The sequence below is a fragment of the Sinohyriopsis cumingii genome, chromosome 2 (genome assembly GCF_028554795.1).
Source record: "Sinohyriopsis cumingii isolate HCF-2022 chromosome 2, ASM2855479v2, whole genome shotgun sequence".
NCBI lineage: Eukaryota > Metazoa > Mollusca > Bivalvia > Unionida > Unionidae > Sinohyriopsis > Sinohyriopsis cumingii.
The window spans coordinates 126,121,924-126,146,033 of record NC_142962.1 but is presented as its reverse complement, the minus strand read 5'-3'; the positions used below and the strand labels follow the sequence as shown (position 1 = coordinate 126,146,033).

At 36.5% G+C, this 24,110-nt stretch overlaps 1 protein-coding gene across 2 annotated transcripts in view; it reads right to left on the bottom strand.

Annotated features, from left to right (window-relative positions):
* Positions 1-24,110, bottom strand: part of LOC149805769 (uncharacterized) — a 125,757-nt gene that overhangs the window by 15,846 nt on the left and 85,801 nt on the right. For both annotated transcript variants that reach the window (XM_089950454.1, XM_089950453.1), the window contains exons 12-15: positions 21,353-21,472; positions 13,951-14,019; positions 12,035-12,145; positions 3,900-4,016 (exon numbers count right to left, since the gene is read on the bottom strand). In XM_089950454.1, the coding sequence (XP_089806580.1) occupies positions 3,900-4,016; positions 12,035-12,145; positions 13,951-14,019; positions 21,353-21,472 (417 nt within the window). The remainder of the gene's footprint in view (positions 1-3,899; positions 4,017-12,034; positions 12,146-13,950; positions 14,020-21,352; positions 21,473-24,110) is intronic.

Genomic DNA, 24,110 nt, shown 5'->3' with positions numbered 1-24,110 from the left:
CAGAGTTGTCTGTCATAAACAGAACTGACTTCCACAGGTCTGTCCTTCATTGCTGAAAGGTTTCTAGAAGGCTGATGTGAGGAAGCCATTCACCTGGTTGCCATTTGCCGTTCTCAAAGTCAGGCAGCAAGTGGTCTCTCCATCCATATGTACTAATGCCTGGACATGTCATCATGTCCAGTTATGGTTTCTCGAGGGAAACTTCTCTCATGCAACAACCGTAACTGTGCCTTTGACACAGGAATAATCATACTTTGTGATACTGACCTTCTGGTCAATGGGACTAAAAAATGGTGCCACTGAGTCAGCAAAGTCATCTGTATTGGCACATATAAAGGCAAACCAATGTAATCAGATCCACTGCTGCACTAAGGAACCTGAGGAGTTTCAAAAACTTTCAATGAAATCCATATTCTATTGTAAATGGACTCTATGAGTTCAACAATCTATAGAAAGCGGACATGAGGAAGACATGAGATTGAAATTAGTTATAAACTATATACCCAGGTGGACAAAACACTGGGTTGGGTGACAATCAGATATTTCCCAGTACACTAGATAACTGAGATGATTCAAATGAGACAGATCTTTTTCTGCTTGTGAGGAGGATACCACTTACCATATGTTTTTGGAGAAGATTCTCCGTCATGGCAAGCACACCAAAGAAACTTTCACAATGTCAGGTGATTAGAGACATGAATGAGGGTATCTGTGAGATCAAGACTGATTATATATTCATCCCTTCCGATAGAGAGTTGGACAGACCTTGATGTCTCCATCTTGAACTTTTCTAAATGAATGAATTCACTGAGGCAACTAAGTTGTATGATCAGCCTCTACTTGCTGCTGGATTTTTTTCTGGAATAGCCATGAACAGAAACCCAGTGACTGTTGTTTTCAACATCGTATCTGTAACAAGGTGAGAGAAGGAAACAGGAGGGGGTTGGATAAACAAAATTCAAAGTTGCTACAAGATGACTTGGGTCAGCCCTCAGTTTGGCAGGAATAGCTTCATCTAACATGATCAGAAGAGCAGGAATCTGGCACCCACTGGTAGGCTGTCCACTGGGGGGGGGGGAGGGGTTAAATCATCATCAGAAAGCAGAATGCTTGGGGTAGAGAAACTTGGTTTCTTACCTCCCTTGTAAGATTACCTCGCAGACTGTTTCAGCTGTTGTCTGTTGGTATAAGGTTGACATCTTAATGACCCTTGAGGTGTAAAAGATCCCTTTACCCTGGCTCACCTGTGGTCCCTACATTGTAGCATGGTAGGTGGGTTCCTAAATGTGGATACAGGTGGAATGGCCAGTTGGAGGAGCAATTCCTGAGCTGCCTGCCTCTGAAATTCTTCAATTTTTTCCCCAAACTACAATGGTTAGCCAACTGGAGTCATTCTTAAAGCCAGGGTATGATGTGCTGTTAGAAATGTGCCATGCAAATATGGATCACAAATGACGAATCCAAGATTGGCAGAGGCAGTCAACACAATGCCCATTGTATGGTGAGCTGCTCTGTTAAGGACCAGATCAGAGTGGGTCAATGACTTCCAGGCATGTTGAGGGCTGATTTTTCCACTGCTTGGAAAATTGCTAATGAGGCCAAATCCAGCATCAAAGATGTGTCAACAATGTTCTGAACCAGCTTTGATGTGGTAAGAAATACATTCTTATCTACCTATACAATGGTGGGACACACATGTTAACATTGTTATCCAATGCTTGGAATTCAGGATGGCAAGTAGTAGAATGTGTATTGTACCAGCTGGATGAGAAAGTGGCTGGTATCTTGCCCATTCCAACAAGAAGGCTTCAGCATTCCTTGTGTCACAGATATGCTTGGACAACGAATAATTAATCTCTTTGAATTTAGCTGACCAGGGAAGCAGATGGAAAGAAGGAGATTCTTCTTCATTCTCAATGTCAACTGACCAAAAACCAGCAACACCCAGTATGTCTCTTTGATGACAGCCTTAAAACAAAACTACATCATCTCCATGGTTCGATCAGAGATGGGTTGTTGATCAAAGTATCTTCACACTCTTAAACAATACCCTGAAGTAACACTGATGAAAAGCCATTGTTCCTAAATAAACCACTGCTAATGCCCTGCAGTTAGGTACTGAAAATATGAACGCTGGCTCTGCTAGGATCATTTTGTCGAACCTGGGTAGGTGGCTGGTTAGCTGGGAGAATGGTCAGCCCATTTATTGGACATGAATAAGACGGAGTGGTTGGCTTCGGTACTGGTCCAGAAAAATGGCAGGATGGAAGGATTTTCCAGTACTCTCCCCATCGCGATCTGCATGTGTAACTGTCAACTTGGCTATGTGGACAAATATCACACTAAGATTCCGCACCATCATGTCTGGCTAAATGGTTGGATCTATCATTAAGATCCTTGTAATGAAGTCCACACTGGGCTGGTTGGGCTGGACGGATGGCCAGTATGGATCCAGACAGTACTTCATACTGGATCCAATGAATCAGAAACATATAACATGCAGTCTGCTTACAGTCCAAAAGGCCATGCTCAGACTTGCAAGGAGACTTACACAGGCGGGGTTGCCCCCCAAATAGAGGAACAATCCTCCATTGAATACAAATTATCTGCAAAAAATGGAATAAGAGGTAAAATTTGGCCTTAAGTCAGGAACTGCACTGCCTTTCCCTGTACTAGTAAATGCATATGTTGCTCAATGGCAGGCATATCTAACTGCAAGTGCAGGATATCTGCATTTGTTTACCCAAAATCTGCTGATGTCAAAGTTGTGGAAGGCAGCGTCCTTCTGATTTTAGGTGGTGGTCATGGATACCCAGTAGCACAAAACTCACAACTGATTCTGTACTCGAATATATAATTAGTACATCAGTACTTGTCTTGCATGGTTTTCCCCTCTTCTCTTTTGGATTTTGCTAGATTTTGCAGAATGGCTGACAGGTGTCCTTGGACCACAAATTGCACAGAGGAGGTATATTTTGTACATGCCAGTCACAAAACATGCTTGTCTTCCCTTGTTTGTATTTCCTGCATTTACTGCAGTTTAGAAGACATGATTCTAAAATGATAACATACTGACACAATAGATATATTAGCAATGTGTTAATAATTCATTAAATAATCTCCTAATTAACTTCCATTATAAACAGAGTGAGTGAACTAAAGACAGAAAATGTATACTAACTGTTTATGAATTAATATGGGCCTAAATGTATCCAAAGTATTAATGGATGGCCTGAATTTCAGACATAAAGGCTTTGATTAATGGTAAGCTTATTCCATACATTCTTTGTGCTTGGAAGTGAAGCTTAAAAACAGACAACAGTTACTGACCTGTGCCTATATGATAAGGACAGAAAAAATGAATGTTTGTCTTTTACCAGGACTGTATTTGGGAGGTATCTGGCTTATATTCCTAATGTTAACGTGATTGGGAATGCATTCAAAGAAGATAGGTTAAAATTCAAGCAAATTGACATTTCCAGCCTTCAAATACATATAATAAAAGAATATATTTTTCTGAGTAGATATCAATAAGTATTTCATTCATAACACCTCACTTATGACAATGTTTCCTTAGATCTATTCAAATCTATCTCCTCAAAACCCTGTTGGGATGAGTCCTGAAGTTCCAAACTAGATTAAAAATATATAGTCATATCTGCTCTAGTGATCATCTCCATATCATATCAAGACCACCAGTGTATGAAAAGCAAGTTCCAATGGTCCCTTTCAGACAAAAGCACTTTTTACCTGTATGTAGGAACTATGTATACAGACCAAATTCCCAAAGGTCCCAGTCATAAATAAGATATTGTTACCTGTATAAAAGGACCACTTCCTGATGATCCTTTAAGTGGTCTTTATACACAGGTTTGACTGTATTTCCTACATGATCATACCTTCTGACGCAGAAGCTTTGACGTTAGCTTTCCCTGGGGAACCTCCTTTAGTCTTCATTTTGGAAATGGTTTCTGATTCTGTTTCCATCTCCACATCACTGCTGGTCCCTTCTTTATCTGACAATAGGCAAAAGTGTTATTTTGTAAAACCAAATTATTCACCCATGAGTAAGATATACATAAATGTGACATGCTTGCAGGTCACGGTCAATAATGTAGAATGGAAATCGTAAGTAGAAACAACTGAAGGGGCACAGCACGATGGCACATCTAGGTATACAATCTTTACACCTTTGCAAAGGTTATATATAAGTGAATATGGTGTTCTGTTATTAAATAAATACAATAAGCAACTGTCTATCCATGAAACATTACCTCATACACCACTCCCTAGATAACTCTCATCTGGATAACTTGTGAACCTGTGTATAACAAGTGGTCAGGTGTAGTTCCCATTATTTTAACCAGATAATATCCCCCAAACTGGCCTCCATTTGATGAACATGAAGAAAATCATTATCAAAATTTGTAAATGAAACCTCCATGTACCACTCATTTTATCAGTGAAAATAATGTTTTGTACCTGGAAATCTAAATCAATGTAATGAAATTCTCAACTTTTAATAAAACGCCGTATTCTTTGTTAAATTTTCTTTCCAAACAACCTTTGCAGAATTCGACAAAATTATGATCAATGAAAATGTCACTACTGCCTACTGGTGGCAACACTTTGGTAAACAAATACCAATGAAATAAGATTTTGTCAGGTGAGATTCATGTTTTAGTCTATCCTTTAATTTAGTTACATTGTAATCATCATAAATGTATATGTGTGATGGTTGTTGGAACAGCTGGAATCATGCTGTTAATTATCTTCCAGAGGTTGTCTATCTTGAAAGTAATGGTTATTTACATTTTTTTAAAAACTTCATTAGAAAAGGTCTTTATTGACAATTAATCCCAATGCAATTATAAAAGAAGTATTCAGCCATTAAAAGCTTATTTACCCACCCACCCAGTTTTCTTGACATCCTGTGGGGATGGCATCACCTTCTTTTTAGGTCACTCAGTAACTAACACACCCTAGCTTATAGTGCAATGTTTTTCTACCCAGTTGTGCATGATACAAATAATTGTAATAGCTCACAAGATCACCACAGTGTCCTGCATTTTCTGCAACACTTGCTGTACACCAAATTTAATTTTTAATCAAATTAAGCATAGAAAATATTCTGTTCAAAATTGTATCCTGGGCAAAAGCAATAATTCTGCATATTTTTTAATTCAATCTCACATCTGCTATTTGCCTACCATATATTTACAGACCTATCAGTATGAGACATTTTCAAATGTTGAGAATTAATAAAGCACACACACATATATATAGTCAAACCCCACCTGATGACCACACTCCTATAATAAAAATTAAATGAAATGTTTTCCTTCACTATTCCTGTGTTTTGCAACCCAAGAACTAGGGCCAACCTTCCATTATACATTAAAAGCATTAATTTCCATGTGTTTTGAACATGTCAGTGCTTTTCTACCCTGCAAAACTGACCATTAAAGACAGTCGATTGATCGTGAATATATTATTAAATTAACAATACCACATGATCACCTGTGAGAAAGCATATGAAAGCAATCACTCATATCATTCAACATGTACCCATGGTTAATGTCTCATTTGGGTCTTTTAATATGCAATGAGCCAAGTTAATGAATCAGAAGTCAACCCAAATGTCTATTGTCAATGCAACAGCAAGTATTTAAAAAAATGTACGAAATATATTCATTGCTGTTACAATTAGACAAATGTATCTTACAGTAGAGCTATTTTATCAATATTTCTCTTGACCAATTAATCTATCTCTCCAGCTGTTGGCATGCATGGCTATCTAATATGATGATATCATTCGACTGATCTATACCAAAAACAGCCATCCATCAATCAAACTATACATATCTCTACATTCTAGATGCTGAAAGCTGAATCCCAGAAATACACACTTTTTAAAAGTCTGTTTGTGGTTGCATCAGAGGTCTTTTAATGTGTGTGTGTGTGTGTGTGTGTGTGTGTGTCTGTGTGCATTGAACTGTAAAAGATAAATACAACCACTTATTCAAATATTGTTTTTAACTGGACAGCTGAAAAATATATCCATGACATAAAGACTATCCTTAATATTCAGCTCTATGACAGCTGATACACATATCTGTGACATAAGGACTAATCTTAATATTATAATCTTGTTACATAATGTAACTCATTGTCTCATCAACATCAGAACTACAATACAAAATATAGTTTCTATGTGATCATACTTTCTGCTTTCAGAGATTCTGTGTTTTCTTTTTTTTTGGTTTTAGACTTTATTGTTTCTGCAGATTTCTCATTATTGGCATCACTACTGGTCTTTTCTTTACCTGATAAAAAGAAATGTTTTTATTTGAGTACTTAAAAGCATAAAGGTCAGTGCTCATGGGTAAGAGATGAATAAAGTTAAAGTTGATCAAAAATTCTATAATGAGATGGACAAAATGCTGGCAGGTGGTGAAATCAATAGAATTCAATTCAATTCAATAGAAAACCCCCCTGAGAAAGAGACAGAAGGCTGGTCCTGTCCTACATGTTTTTGAAGGATGTCATTTAGTGTGGATGAGGTCTATTAGAACAGGGTGAAGATGCAGTTGATGATCTTCATAAATGTTCATGGGCTGATGCTGAGATGAAATGGGAGCAAACAAAACTGATAAACAATTCTTTGGAACCCAAACAAAAGGAATTTGCATGAAGCCAGGTGGAAATGGACAAAATAATATACATCGGTTAGATCTAGACTGATCACAAACTTGTCCTGTGAACTTTGGATGGCTAATTAACTATTGAACCATCTGATGTGTTGGACCAGCCTGAGTTTTCCTTGGTTTTGGGTACTAGAAAAGCCTGCAATAGCATACAGGAGAATGCGCCTTGCAAACTCGCTCCACGATTTGTTTGGCAAGTAAATTTCTGCCTTCTCTGGATTGGACAGGACCTCTGTCATGGAACAGGAATACAAACAGGCAGGAGCTGGATAAATAAAATCTGATACCCTAGGAAACGACTTAGATTGCCCATTCATTTTGTAGGAAAAGGTCAATCTAAACCTGCTGAAAATGGAGTCTGGCATCTACAGGCAGGTTGCTGGTCAGTGGTTGTGATGGAAAGTCATTGTCAATCAGTGGGAGCCTTAGGGGATGAACAATCAAGTTTTCTTCTATTCAATAATCCTTACCTGATCATAATACCTTAGGATTACAACCACTACATCAGAAATCTAGCCCTCCAGATCAAGTTTTTCAGCTATGGAAGCTCAGTGTTGTCTGGCCACATGAGGCAATCAGACAGATCTCCTCTTGATATAGGGACTGTGCCAAATCCCATTTGACCTCATTTAATACTGGAGCATTCACTCCTAGTATCCGACATATACCATCTCCAGTCCCCTAGACATCTAGATTAAGAACTCAGCTGGACAATAGACTACAGATGCCATGATGTAGCTTTTTGGAAAATGGGAAAATTTAAATCCTGCAAATTTAGCAGAAATCTTCATGCTGCATTCTTATTGTGCTGCTGCAATAGGTTTCACCTAGTCTAACTGAGCCCTCTGGGATGAAAGATCTCTAAGTAGAAGCTAGAGAAAGTGTACCCTGACCTCCCTTCCATGGCTTGTAAAATGTCAGCTAGGAAACAGTTCCACTCCAGTGCAAGACTTGTTGGGACTTCATGAGCTGAAATGCATAATAAGTTAATTTAATTTCAGGTTAATTCTCCTTATGCTAAACAGAAAAACCATCTTTTCTAAGACAATAGCATCCTTCCCTCTTCTGTGGTTACAACAGACATAATCTCCCTTTATGCTTCAACTCTGTTCTTTTCAGGTGTCTTTTCAAAGCTCTCACCAGGTCCAGATGACCTAGAGTTTAATGACCTAGGCTAGAATGAGGTTTCACCCAGAAAGACTGATTGCTCAAGAGCAGGAACTGGTGCTTGGCTATGAAAGCAGTGGCCACCATCAATGACACTGACCCATCAAATCGGAACTAGTTTTGGTTCAACTGTTTATGTATATTTAATTTATTTTGTGTGCTTGATGTTTGTCTGTGATTAAGGATTGTGTATAGTTTTTGTATGCCTGATTTTTGTCATGATTGTGATTGAGGCATGTGAATGGAGTTTTGCCTGTTACCCATGATAAATTCCACATAACCAGCACCTTTGGGCATGTGAAATCAAATTTTGAAAAAAGATCAAAGAGGTCTTTGTTTTGTCTTATATATTCTCTTCTGTGATGATGCAGCATGTCATAGATTGTGGAATGGTAGCACTTTATCACGACTGCTCCAAATCTCTTCAATGAGACAAAATATGAAGTCAGTTATTTGAGGTACTTATGCCTTAATGGGATAACTGTATTCACATCCACACCAATATGAGAAAAGTCTTCATTTCCTCTCATATGCTTTCAATGTGGAAGGCCTTCTTGCTTGAGCGATTCTCTCCAACACTTGTTGTGAGAATGTTTATGAGAGCTCGTTTAATAGGATCCAGATATCCAGGTTCAACAACTCTTGATGGTGAAAAGCCTGCCATTGTGGCTGCTTGAGCAGATGAGGGAAAAAAATTCTGAAATTGCCACTGCTAGAATTTATCAAGTCATTTATCCATGAATGTTTGAAACCTTAAGGGAGCAATCAAGATGAGGCAACACTCCAGTTTCCTTGCTTTTTGTAAGCACATGCATCCAAGCTGTCCAAATCTATTGAGAGGTTTTCATTCCACCTTGTCGTAAATAGACTCAATGGGTATATATATGTGACTTAAAACTGATGGATGAAGCAACCATTCTGCTTGTATCTGTGTCCTATTCTTTTGATTATTTCCCATGAAATTATCTCCATAGTCTCTAAGACTGTAAAATTGTTTTCTTAGTGGCTTCTTTATGTCTTTCTTCCACCTGGCCATTGAAAAGGAGGTTAGAAGAGAATGGCTCCAATCTTAGCTTTGCTTTAATAAGCTGGAAGTGGACAGCACAAGCATCTCTTTCTGCCAAGATTTATTACTGCTTTTTACACACTAACCAGCAGGTGCTGTGCAGCATTGTTAAGTACCCATGCCACCCAAGAGACAGGCTCCCATGCAAATCCAGTGGCAATCATGACCCACAAAAACAATCAAAGAAAACATATCTCACTTACATGCAGCTGGTACAGACAACTGACTGTTGAACCCATGTGGTATCAGACCTATAGGTTCTGAAAAAATGGTTTGTCAGGTTCAGGCTGTAAAGGTGGACCTGGGAATGAAGATATTGATGAAAGGGATTTCCTGCAACTCTTCTTTTGACCCTATGAATTGTGATACTCATCTAACAGGAACTCACTTATGGAGGTGAATATTAATGGCATCCTTATCTTGAAAAGTGCACTTCTGCATTTTCAATTTCTGTTTTGATCGTGCTCCAAGTACTAAGGCCCACTGACTTTTAGACAAGCCCTTATATATATGACGTGTTCCCAGAGTGGCAACTTCTACATATATTTGATTTAATTTATATTTGATTTAATTGTCTGTAAGTTTTAAAATCTTTTTATTTTTAATTTTATTACATGTCAAAATAATTTAGTTTTGTTTACTAGGAACATGATATTTTTTCAGAAAAAAGTCTGACCATGACTCTTCGGTTGTAAACACCTAAAGCTGACCTAGTGCCCGACCTTGATTTACAAATCAGTGAGAGAAGTAAACAACTTTTTATTTTTATCTTATTCTTAGAGTAAAAATTGATTGAATTTTGTCAAGGTCATACTGGGACTACATGCTTTAAGATGTAAATACTTCTCGAAAAGTCTGGAGAGTTGACCCTCATCTGGCAATCTGTTTTGTGTTTCAAGTTACTGTATAATCTTTGTTTATGGAGATATTTGGTCAGTCTGGGTTTTTTCTTTACAATGGAAAGTGTCTGTTGTGTCAGCTGGAGTTACAATTTAATTTATATTCAGATTATTTGGATTCTAATGGATAATTCTTTTTCCTGGAAATATTTGAGTGCTCATACAGAATTCTTGGACGAAGACTTTATTTAAACTTTATTCAGAATTCAAACTCCGGAATATTTTCTTTGGTTCACGAAGGACTATACACATCAGCTCTATACTGACTACAGTATATCTCATCACCTTCCATTTTGGATTTTTTCATTGGGACTCGAACTTGAATTCATTAGAACATTTCATTACTAGAACTTCTAAAATTTAATTTGTGGATTATTCTTGGATTATTTTTGGATTTGATTCTTAAAACCGTAAGTTCTTAGTTTTTCAATTTTTACAGTGTTTTTCGAGGGAAATAAATTATTTGTTAAATTTTTCAAAGCTTGTTTTTATTCACTCATTCTTTTTTTACTGTTTATTTGAGCCTAAACACGTAACATACGACAACCAACACATGTAAGATATGTACATTTGTTTTCATAAACACCTTTCCACTGTTTATATTGTTTGCACATTGTCCTGCCCATGGTCAAAATCTGTATTGAGAATTAGAGCAGACATTGTTATACAGGTGTCGCCAGTCACATGTCCTGCATGAACCCAAGGAGTGGATGTTACTGGAGTAGTACACTACACTGTGTTATCAGGAATAATAGGCCCATATGGCAGCTATACAGATAATGAAAGAAGCCCTGCTTTCAAAGACTATGAGGTGGATGTTATTATATAAAATATATGGCATAAACATACCAGTAAGAAAGCCTGAATAGGCTGCCTACTCAGGCAAAATCATTGAAGCAACCCTTTTATTACCTATGAAGTGGATGATATTCAAGATGAATACATAATAATAATTTATAATGACTTGATAATGATGGAGGATTTCAAAAGTGAGGAATTCTCAGACTTTGCACCAGATGACATTTGATAGTAAATCACAAAAATGTGGACTTAACTTTCACTATTTATTTGTAAGATGCATGGAATTAACATATTACATGATATTGTGAATTGGATCATTCTGAACTACTATTTTACACCAGTATGTAACCTATAATTGAATTTATGGTTTCATCATATAAATGGATTTAAAATGTCAAGTATAATGGATCATGTTAAGTATAGTGGATTTAATTAGGAGAAAAAAAAGTTGTTGATTTGTGAAATATTCCACTCAATAGTATAACAGTATGTGCACTGATTTTGTCTTCATTTGTCTTATCCATCTATCCATGCATCCAGAAGAAATTGGCTGTTTGTAGCCCTAAAATTGTGGGGGGGGGACTGATAGTCGAGTCAACTTAGAATCAAATATATACAGTATTTAAGAAAACACCTTGTTCTTATCTCCTTTATTAATCTAGTAAAAAAAATGTAATGAAGGAAAAAAATGCCCATTAACAGTTATTGTTCGTAACATGAAAAAAAGATGCCAATATGTAGCAAAAATATTATTAATTTATACTGTACCCACTTCTAGATGGATGGGTAGACTTCAAACGTATTTCCTTGGGTATGAAGAATCAATGCAATGTTGACAGTAATGCAGTGAAAGCTTAAACTGCTAGAAAGGTTCTTCCTTTTGTCTATACAAACAGGAAAGACAAAATTGTCATCTTCCTGGGAGGGCTGGATTCGAGAGAGGTAGCAGAGTTTAGTTACTAACAGTAATGACCATGGAATGTATTTGATGGAGAAATGAAAATATAACAGATGGATGAACAAATGGGCACATGGATGCAAGAATTATTTTTTTCCTAACTAGCCCAATTTTGATCTAAACTGAAACTCTGACCTTCAATAAATAGGACCACTAGAATGACTTGTCCATTTCACCTCTCAGTGGATTAACCATTCTTTCAGCCAAATAAAAACGGTATGAATTATTCTGTTTGCATGGACTGAAGGAATTATCTTGTGTGCATCCTGCATGCACAATGCATGCATACCCCAGAATCTTTTTCTCTGTGGACTAGGCTCAAATATCTGCTCTAATGCAGTGTCAAAAAGACAGGTCATTTTTTTCAGCTATAACACATATTTCTTAGATTGGTACCCAAACCTTTTGGATAAAATTGTTATCATTGTGAACAAACCTAAATTTTTTGCCTTCATCCCTGATCTTCCTGTTTCCTTCTGTTTAACCTTTAGACTTTTTTCTTTATTTGGGTCAGTGTTTGCTTTTTCTTCTGAACTGCCAGATGATTCTGAAGTAGTAAATATGTGCGTGAATGATCATTTCTTGAAACATCTATTTAATCTTGACACAAATGCATCCTAATCTATTGGGAGTATATATATATTATTTCACCTCACTGACACAAGTGCATCCTGATCTATTGGGAGTATATAAATATTATTTCTCCCCATGGACACAAGTGCATCCTAATCAGCTGGGTGTATATAAATATTATTTCACCTCACTGACACAAGTGCATCCTAATCTATTCAGTGTATATAATTTTATCAATTGATCATGAACATATTATTAAATTAACAATACCACATGATCACCTGTGAGAAAGCATATGAAAGCAATCACTCATATCATTCAACATGTACCCATGGTTAATGTCTCATTTGGGTCTTTTAATATGCAATGAGCCAAGTTAATGAATCTTGTATGCAATCAGAAATCAACCCAAGTATCAATTGTCAATGCAACAGACAAGTTATTGAATCTTGTATGCAATCAGAAATCAACCAAAATATCAATTGTCAATGCAATGAGCCAAGCTAGTGAATTTTGTACGCAATCAGAAATCAACCCAAATATCAATTGTCAATGCAATGAGCCAAGTTAGTGAATCTTGTATGCAATCAGAAATCAACCCAAATATCAATTGTCAATGCAACAGACAAGTTATTGAATCTTGTATGCAACCAGAAATCAACCCAAATAGCAACTGTTAATGCAACAGACAAATTATTGAATCTTGTATGCAATCAGAAATCAACCCAAATATAAACTGTCAATGCAATGAGCCAAGTTAGTGAATCTTGTATGCAATCAGAAATAACCCAAATATCAATTGTCAATGCAACAGACAAGTTATTGAAACTTGTATGCAATCAGAAATCAACCAAAATATCAATTGTCAATGCAATGAGCCAAGTTAGTGAATCTTGTATGCAATCAGAAATCAACCCAAATGTCTATTGTCAATGCAATAAGCCAAGTTAGTGAATCTTGTATGCAATCAGAAATCAACCCAAATATCAATTGTCAACGCAATGAGCCAAGTTAGTGAATCTTGTATGCAATCAGAAATCAACCGAAATATAAACTGTCAATGCAATGAGCCAAGTTAGTGAATCTTGTATGCAATCAGAAATCAACCCAAATATCAAATGTCAATGCAACAGACAAGTTATCGAATCTTGTATGCAATTAGAAATCAACCCAAATGTCTATTGTCAATGCAACAGTAAGTATTAAACACAATGTATGAAATATATTCATTCCTGTTTTGATTAGACAAATTTAACTTACAGTAGAGCTATTTTATCAATATTCTCTTGACCAATCTATCTCTCCAACTGTTGGCATGCATGGCTAACTAATATGATGTTATCCAACACCAAAAACATCCATCCATCAACCTATACATATCTCTACATTCTAAATGCTGAATTCCAGAAATACACACACTTTTTGAAAGTCTGTTGATGGTTGCATCAGAGGTCTTTTAATGTGTGTGTGTGTGTGTGTGTGTGTGTGTGTGCACTAAACTGTACAAGATAAATGCAACCACTTATTCAAATATTGTTTTTAACTGGACAGCTGAAAAATATATCCATGACATAAAGACTATCCTTAATATTCAGCTCTATGACAACTGATACACACATCTGTGACATAAGGACTAATCTTAATATTATAATCTTGTTACATAATGTAACTCATTGTCTCATGAACATCAGAACTACAATACAAAATATAGTTCCTATGTGATCATACTTTCTGCTTTCAGAGATTCTGTGTTTTCTTTTGTCAGGGAACTGTCTTTACCTTTGGTTTTAGACTTTGTTGTTTCTGCGGATTTCTCATTATCGGCATCACTACTAGTCTTTTCTTTACCTGATAAAAAGAAATGTTTTTATTTGAGTACTTCCAAGCATAAAGGTCACCTCAGGCTGTGATATAATAACTTAGATGATGATGCAAATATGATATCATAATTGTATTCATTTATAAATTTCTTGTAAAAATTCAAATAATCAAAGCTGCTACAAGCAATATAAATGAAAATAAATCAAAATATACATCAAGCAATGATTTTGATAAATCTGTCACAAACAAAAAGAATGAAAACGTTGATACTTTTATCAATAATGACTTTTATATATGGTACAAGTCATTTTGTAAAACGAATTGTACTGCATTTACCCACACATTATAATACACACCGATCTAACTACTACTACCATAGACACAGATCTGCTGTTGTACAATCTACCCACACCATTGACACAATCAGCAGCTGTGTGGTTCACTTAAAATCATATCTATACGAACAGCATGGTAATATGTAAAGGCAGATCTTGGTTCACTTAAAATCAAAAGAACAGCATGACACTGTGTGATAGGAGGTTGACTTAAAATCATAAGAACATCATGGCACTATTTGATGGCAGGTTCATTTAAAATCAAAAGAACAGCATATCCACATGTGATGGCAGGTTCACTTAAAATCCTAAGAACAGCATAGCACTATGTGATGGCAGATCTTGATTCACTTAAAATCATAAGAACAGCATGGCACTATGTGATGGCAGGTTCACTTAAAATCCTAAGAACATCATGGCACTATTTGATGGCAGGTTCAATTAAAATCCTAAGAACATCATGGCACTATTTGATGGCAGGTTCAATTAAAATCATAAGAACAGCATGGCACTATGTGATGGCAGGTTCACTTAAAATCATAAGAACAACATGGCACTATGTGATGGCAGGTTCACTTAAAATCATAAGAAAATCATGGCACTATGTGATAGCAGGTTCACTTAAAATCATAAGAACAGCATGGCACTATGTGATGGCAAGTTCACTTAAAATCATAAGAAAATCATGGCACTATGTGATGGCAGGTTCAATTAAAATCATAAGAAAATCATGGCACTATGTGATGGCAGATCTTGGTTCACTTAAAATCCTAAGAACAGCATAGTACTATGTGATGGCAGGTTCACTTAAAATCATAAGAAAATCATGGCACTATGTGATGGCAGGTTCACTTAAAACCATAAGAACAGCATGGCACTATGTGATAGCAGGTTCAATTAAAATCAGAAGAAAATCATGGCACTATGTGATGGCAGGTTCAATTAAAATCATAAGAAAATCATGGCACTATGTGATGGCAGGTTCACTTAAAACCATAAGAACAGCATGGCACTATGTGATAGCAGGTTCAATTAAAATCAGAAGAAAATCATGACACTATGTGATGGCAGGTTCACTTAAAATCATAAGAAAATCATGGCACTATGTGATGGCAGGTTCACTTAAAACCATAAGAACAGCATGGCATTATGTGATAGCAGGTTCAATTAAAATCAGAAGAAAATCATGGCACTATGTGATGGCAGGTTCACTTAAAATCATAAGAAAATATGGCACTATGTGATGGCAGGTTCACTTAAAATCATAAGAACATCATGGCACTACAGTAATCCCCCTCTTGAACGGCCCCCCTGACCAGCGGCCACCCACTCCGTACGGCCAGAATCCGTTGGCACCGACGAGTTTGTGTTCAAAAGTACCCCTCACGAAAGGCCACCCAGCTAACGCGACCAGTGGCCAGCATATTAGTGCAAAATCATAAAATTTACCCCTCACAAGCGGCCACATTTTATTTGAATATGTATCCAGAACCAGTATTGTATTCATACTGTGTGTTAAGTAATCCGATTTCTGTTTCCTGATGTCAGGTTTTCGTTACTGAAAGAAGTGTTGAGTAAAGTACATTTACCACTAAGATTAATATTATATCATTTACGCCTCACAAGAAGCCAAATTTATTACATAAAAACCGAGAAAGACTCAAATTTTAATCCATACAAAAGGGTACGTACATGTAATCCAATTAGCCTTACTGCTGTGCTATCATAAGATGTCCGGTTTAGTCACTCTGATAATTGTTAAGATTACAATTATCGAACAGTAGTAACAGCTGAGAAGTGGCAGTATCGATGTACAATACCCAAGTCAGCAGGAAAATGGTTTAATAGCCTTTATGGCTTCCCTTAGTAAGATGTTGAGCTTGTTCACTTTGGTAATCAGTGGCTATTACTACTGACAATAGTTGTCAAAATTACGAATCCTAGTGGCCGTGAGGTCAAATCTGCTTGATGTTAATTGTACATATCGAAGCTGACGACTTTACCGCAAGTAACGGATGGTTGCACAGATTTCAAGTGCGACACAATATCAAGTGTTCTGTCATTAGCAGCGAATCAGCTGATGTTATTAATGAAGTTGTCGAAGATTGGAACAAAAGACTAAACGATATATGCAGGGGATATGACAGCAAGGATATTTTTAATGTGATGAGACTGGTTTGTTTTTTAGACTGTTACCAACAAAGTGACGTGAAGTGAAGTGTAACATAATGAAGAAGACAGTTTTAAAACTGTATCAATGGTTATTCATAGCATTCTTTTGCAAATGATGACAAAGTTTGTTTCACATTTATTTCACATCATGCATGTGATTTTTTAATTAAAATATTAAATATTTAAAATTAAATGTACTTGTGACTTTTTTCATATGTATTTACTATTCGCATTTGTCATCCCCCTCTAGAAAGGCCATCCACATTATAAGGCCACTTCCCTGCTGCATTAGGGGTGGCCTTATAAGAGGGGGACTACTGTATGTGATAGCAGGTTCAATTAAAATCATAAGAAAATCATGGCACTATGTGATGGCAGATCTTGGTTCACTTAATATCCTAAGAACAGCATAGCACTATGTGATGGCAGGTTCACTTCAAAATCATAAGAAAATCATGGCACTATGTGATGGCAGGTTCACTTAAAGTCATAAGCACAGCATGGCACTATGTGATGGCAGATCTTGGTTTATACAGAATGTTCATAAATTTTACAAGTACAAGGGTTTTCAACAAAATTAGGAGGGGTTTTAATTTTTTTTTAAACTTCAGAAACATTTATTGATTAATTGAATATAGGTGAGTGCTAGTGGCAAAGTTGCTGGGGTAAATCTCTGGACCCTGGCACCTAATGACGCCACTGGTAATATACAAAAGCAAACCCTTTATTCAATTCTACAAAGAATACAAACTTACATGACACCACTGGTAATATACACAAGCGAACCCTTCTTTCAATTCTACCAAGGATACAAACTTACACAAGTTACTGCACATATAATAATGAAAGTTTCTTTTCTACCAGGTTTTCTTTTTTAAGGAATGACAACAATTGTTTAGACAGTTGTAATTTTATTCTTTCTCACATACCATACTCATGCAGAACAACAAGTATGAGATATTTTAAAATGTTCACCCAAACACATTTGAAAATATATTTTCAAGCCGTGTATATGTTTGGAAGTTGATATCTAAACACATATATCACAAATTTATGGTAGAATAATGGTAAATCTGTGATTTCTTTCTGAACTTGTCTGACTTAGATCTTGATGATATAAACCTCTATTCCAAGTGTGGCCAAAATAAGATCAAAACCAGAAAATGTGGCTACCATTGTTATACCAAGCAAATGCTGATGGATGACAGGCAATCAACACAACACAATAATGGCATACTGGCCAGGTGAGTTAAAATTCAAAAGGCCTTGCTCTCTGTAAAATAATTTGTGGACTGGTCATGCACTTTCAAGAAGCTGTAAATAACAACTGCAAAGGGATGACAGTTTATGAAGGACCTTTCCATAAACTCAGTTGGTCTTATGGCCAGGTGAGTGAAAAATGCTAGTCATAACATGTAAACTTACAATGACTAAAATCTCTGGTTTAACACACTGAAGGTTGTTGGAACCAACCATTCTGTGATGCTACACTCACACCAACAATGTACATGATATCCATGAAATGAGTTAACATAAATTACTCTTTTTAGTTTTTGAATTAAAACAGCAACTAATTAAATAAAATACACTGTTTAAAGAATTAGATGTAGGAGAAACTTTCATACACAGTTACTGCCCTAAAATATTAAAATATTTCTGAACTTCTTTTCATTGATAGTAGTAGTAATTCAGCTTCTGTAACTACCATGGTAACTGCATTGATACCGATAAAAAGCAAATTATGTTTCTCTGAGAATACTTATCTGATCACATCTGGAATATAAACCTGCCATCTCCTGAATCCAGCCAGACTAAAAGATGAAAATTCGTCTTCTCTGTTAACATCACGTAGGCAAAAATACACAATCAATCTGAATTCTTTTTCTTGAAAGACTGTCCTGACAAGAGTCAGATGTGAAGGAGGAGATGTTCTGGGCAGGGATGATATACCTCTGATCTTGGTGGTTAGAGAAGATTCCACTTGGCTGTAATCTTCCTAGGTAGTCTATCACTAGCTCAAGTAGTTCACTGACCCAGGAATTGGCCCATTTCAGAGGGGTTATCAGAATAATCTTGTAATTCTGTGTATTTTCTGTATTTATTTCAGTACTAAGACGGGGGAAGGGGGTAAGCAAAGGTCCATAACCCATCGCAACTGACTGACATAACATGCACTGCCCAAGCTTCTGGGACCAGGATCAGTAAGATAAAAGTTGGCAGCATGTAGTTCCACCTTGTGGCAAACAGGTCGATCATCCTCTCTATGCCCCCAATCCACACAAATCTGATGAAAACCCAACAACTAAGGGGATCATTCTGTATGAATAACCTGATCCTACCAGGACAGAACATTGAGTCTGTTGGGAAACTGTCTTCACATGTCAGTCTGAAGTTGGTAACACTATGAAGAAACTGCCAAACCAGCATGCACAGGACTAGCGATTTGGTGCCCATGTTTGAGGAGGTAAGTCAATAGTACAGAGTTGTCTGTCATAAACAGAACTGACTTCCACAGGTCTGTCCTTCATTGCTGAAAGGTTTCTAGAAGGTTGATGTGAGGAAGCCATTCACCTGGTTGACATTCCCATCTCAAAGCCAGGCAGCATGTGGTCTCCCCAACCATATCATTATGTCCAGTTGTGGTTTCTCATGGGAAATTTCTCTCATGTGATAACCATAGCTGTGCCTCTGACACAGGAATGACCATACTTAGTGATACTGACCTTCTGGTCAAGTGGACTCAAAAAGTGGGACAGCAATGTCACCTATGAGGGCATATTTAACGGCAACCCAATGTAATCAGATCCACTTCTGCACTAAGTAATCTGAGGAGTTGCAAAAACTCTCCCACTGAAATCCATATTCTGTTGTAAACAGACTGTATGAGTTCAACAACAGTATAACTGGTGGAGGAAGAACCAGCGACCCACAAGAAGCTACTGGCAAGCTTTCTCGTGAACCCATGTTAGCCGAGCCTACGACTCGAACCCATGCAGACAGATGTGAGATGGCACTGATCCATAATCATGAGTGCTTTAGACCACTAAGCCACTCTGGGATACCCTGAAGTAACACTGATGAAAAGCCATTGTTCCTATTAAAAAAACCACTGTTAACGCCCCTCTGTTTGGTACTGAAAATATGAAAAAGCTGGCTCTGCTGGGATTATTTTGTCACACCTGGTCAGATGACAGGTTAGCCGGGAGAATGGTCAGCAAAGTTGTTGGACATGCAGAAGCTGGCCTGGTTGGCTTCAGTATTGGTCATGCCAGAAACAGAGCAGGATGGAAGGATTTTCCACTACTGTCCCAATCCCAATCTGTGTGTGTAACTGTCAGCTTGGCTATGTGAACAAATATCACACTAAGACTGCCCACCTTCATGTCTGGCTAAATAGTCGGATCTATCATTAAGACAGATGGTACTTCATACTGGGTCCAGTGAATCAAAAAAAGATAACATGCAGCCTGCTTACAGTCCCAAAGGCCAGGCTCAGACCTGCAGAGGGACTTACACAAATTAGGTTGCCCCCCATATAGAGGAACAATCCTCCATTGAATACAAATTATCTGCAAAAAATGGAACAAGAGGTAAAATTTGGCCTTAAGTCAGGAACTGCACTGCCTTTCCCTGTACTAGTAAATGCATATGTTGCTCAATGGCAGGCATATCTAACTGCAAGTGCAGGATATCTGCATTTGTTTGCCCAAAATCTGCTGATGTCAAAGTTGTGGAAGGTGGCATCCTTCTGATTTTAGGTGGTGATGGTGGATACCCTGTAACATCCCTCACCAGACTCACAAGTGATTCTGTAATCAGATGTATAATTAGTACATCAATACTTGTCTTGCATGGTTTTCCCCTCTTCTCTTTTGGATTTTGCTAGATTTTGCAGAATGGCTGACAGGTGTCCTTGGACCACAAATTGTACAGAGGAGGTATATTTTGTACATGCCAGTCACAAAACATGCTTGTCTTCCCTTGTTTGTATTTCCTGCATTTACTGCAGTTTAGAAGACATGATTCTAAAATGATAACATACTGACACAATAGATATATTAGCAATGTGTTAATAATTCATTAAATAATCTCCTAATTAACTTCCATTATAAACAGAGTGAGTGAACTAAAGACAGAAAATGTATACTAACTGTTTATGAATTAATATGGGCCTAAATGTATCCAAAGTATTAATGGATGGCCTGAATTTCAGACATAAAGGCTTTGATTAATGGTAAGCTTATTCCATACATTCTTTGTGCTTGGAAGTGAAGCTTAAAAACAGACAACAGTTACTGACCTGTGCCTATATGATAAGGACAGAAAAAATGAATGTTTGTCTTTTACCAGGACTGTATTTGGGAGGTATCTGGCTTATATTCCTAATGTTAACGTGATTGGGAATGCATTCAAAGAAGATAGGTTAAAATTCAAGCAAATTGACATTTCCAGCCTTCAAATACATATAATAAAAGAATATATTTTTCTGAGTAGATATCAGTAAGTATTTCATTCATAACACCTCACTTATGACAATGTTTCCTTAGATCTATTCAAATCTATCTCCTCAAAACCCTGTTGGGATGAGTCCTGAAGTTCCAAACTAGATTAAAAATATATAGTCATATCTGCTCTAGTGATCATCTCCATATCATATCAAGACCACCAGTGTATGAAAAGCAAGTTCCAATGGTCCCTTTCAGACAAAAGCACTTTTTACCTGTATGTAGAAACTATGTATACAGACCAAATTTCAAAGGTCCCATTCATAATAAGATAATGTTACCAATTCCAAATAATCCTTTAAGTGGTCTTTATACACAGACTTGACAGTATTTTCTACATGATCATACCTTCTGATTCAGAAGCTTTGACTTTTTCTTTCCCTGCAAAAGCACCTTTAGTCTTGAGTTTGGATTCAATTCCTGATTTTGTTTCCTTCATCTCCACATCACTGCTAATCTCTTCTTTATCTGATAAAAGGCAATAGTGCCATTAAGTAAAACCAATTTATTCTCTCATGATAACATATACATAAATGTGTCAAGCAGAGAGACCCTGACCTGCTGTCATATAATGTGCCTGCAGATCATGATGAATAATATAGAAACAAATCTGTAAGTAGAAACAACTGCTGGGGCACAGTGTGATGGCACATTTAGGTATACAATCTTTACACCTTTCCACAGGTTATATATACCACCATGTCGGCCAATTCTGCGCATCAGGTAATTCTGCGCAACAATATGTCATTTCTGTAAACACTGGATCATGTGTTATTTTGGGTCAAAAATCCATTTTGTATCAAGAAAGAACAATCATACTTTAATTAAGAAAAGTGGTATTCGCAAACTGTATAGAAGTATCCCACATTTTCACTTGAAATGCATAAGAAAATGTGATTTCTAAATGTCAACATGAAGACCCACTCCATGACCTTGAACCTGTAACCCAGAAAATCCTATTTAATATGTATCTTTTAGAATTATACAAATAAATACATTATATAAAAGATGGAAATGTATACCTTAAAAAATTCTGCATCTTAATTCAAGTTTCCAATTTTGCAAGAAGTTGTCCCACATGTACAATTTGGTCCGCTACCCAATGTGTCAACTTGCCACTAGAACAGCATTCTCAAGAAATTCCCCGGAGTATAGTCTGTTCCTAAATTCTTTAGTAATTCTTCCCCATAAACAAGACGTTGAAAACACATTACATCCTATTCATTATTGTTTCTCTTCCACATAATAGCTTATTTTTTATAAAATGTTGAACTTTACTAATTTTGTTACAAGATCGGTTTAGTTTGCTTAATATCTCTTGCCATTTATTGGCATTGTTATGTTAAATTTTGTAAAACTAGCTATAAACCTGACCTAATTACTTGACTGAACTGTTGACAGAAACAGTCCAATGTAATATATTTCAATTCTCTAGCCTGATGGATAAACATTACATCTTTTCAAAGCTGTGCACAGATTAGGCTGACATATCGCAAGTCATGAAAACACAGGGGTGGTATCCCGTGTGTTCAAAATTAATATTATTTTGAACAGAATATTCTGGTGACAATTGCCTCTTTTCAAATGGTAAGCACAGCAGTATTTTATTTTCATCAATCGGTCGAATTCGGTAAGCGCTTTGCTTCAATATTGGAGACGGAAACCTTAGGTGCACAGAAATGCCTGACAGCATTGTAAGTGAATATGGTGTTCAGTTATTAAATAAATACAATAAGCAACTGTCCATCCATGAAACATTACCTCATACACCACTCCCTAGATAACTCTCATCTGGATAGCTTGTGAACCTGTGTATAACAAGTGGCCAGGTGTAGTTCCCATTATTTTAACCAGATAATATCCCCCATATTGGCCTCCATTTCATGACATGAAGAAAATCACTTTCAAAATTTGTAAATCAAACCTCCATGTATCGCTTGTTTTATCAGTGAAAACAATGCTTAGTACCTGTAAATCTGAATCAATGTTATGAAATTCTCTAATTTTAATAAAAAGTCACATAATGTGTTAAATTTTCTTTCCAAACAACCTTTGCAGTATTCAATGAAATTATGATCAATGAAATTGTCACTACTGCCTACTGGTGGCAACACTTTGATAAACAAATACCAATGAAATAAGATTCTGTCAAGTGATATTCGTGTTTTAGTCTATCCTTTAATTTGGTTACAGTGTAATCATCATAAATGTATATGTGTGATGCTTGTTGGAACAGCTGGAATAATGCTGTTAATGATCTTTCAGAGGTTGGCTATCTTGAAAGTAATGGTTATTTACATTTTTTTTAAAACTTCATTAGAAAAGGTCTTTATTGACAATTAATCCCAATGCAATTATAAAAGAAGTATTCAGCCATTAAAAGCTTATTTACCCACCCACCCAGTTTTCTTGACATCCTGTGGGGATGGTACCACCTTTTTTTGAGGTCACTCAGTAACTAACACACCCTAGCTTATAGTGTAGTCTGTTTTTCAACACGGTTGTGCACGATGTCGAGTGAAAGGTCTACTTGATACAGTACAAGTAAATGTAATAGCTCATAAGATCACCACAGTGTCCTGCATTTTCTGCAACACTTGCTGTACACCAAATTTAATTTAATTTTTAATCAAATTTAGCACAGAAAATATTCTGTTCAAAATTGTATCCTGGGCAAAAACAATAATTCTATATAATTTTTAATTCAATCTCACATCTGCTATTTGCATACCATATATTTACAGACCTATCAGTATGAGACATTTTCAAATGATAAGAATTAATAAAACACACACACGTGCACATATATATACAGTTAAACCCCACCTGATGACCACACTCCTATAATAAAAAAAAATTAAATGAACTGACTGTTTCCTTCAGTGTTCCTGTGTTTTGCAACCCTAGAACTAGGACCAGCCTTCCATTATAGATTATAAGCATTAATTTCCATGTGTTTTGAAGATGTCAGTGCTTTTCTACCCTGCAAAACTGTCCATTAAAGGCATTCAATTGATCGTGAACGTATTATTAAATGAACAATACCACATGATCACTTGTGAGAAAGCAAATGAAAGCAATCACTCATATCATTCAACATGTGCCC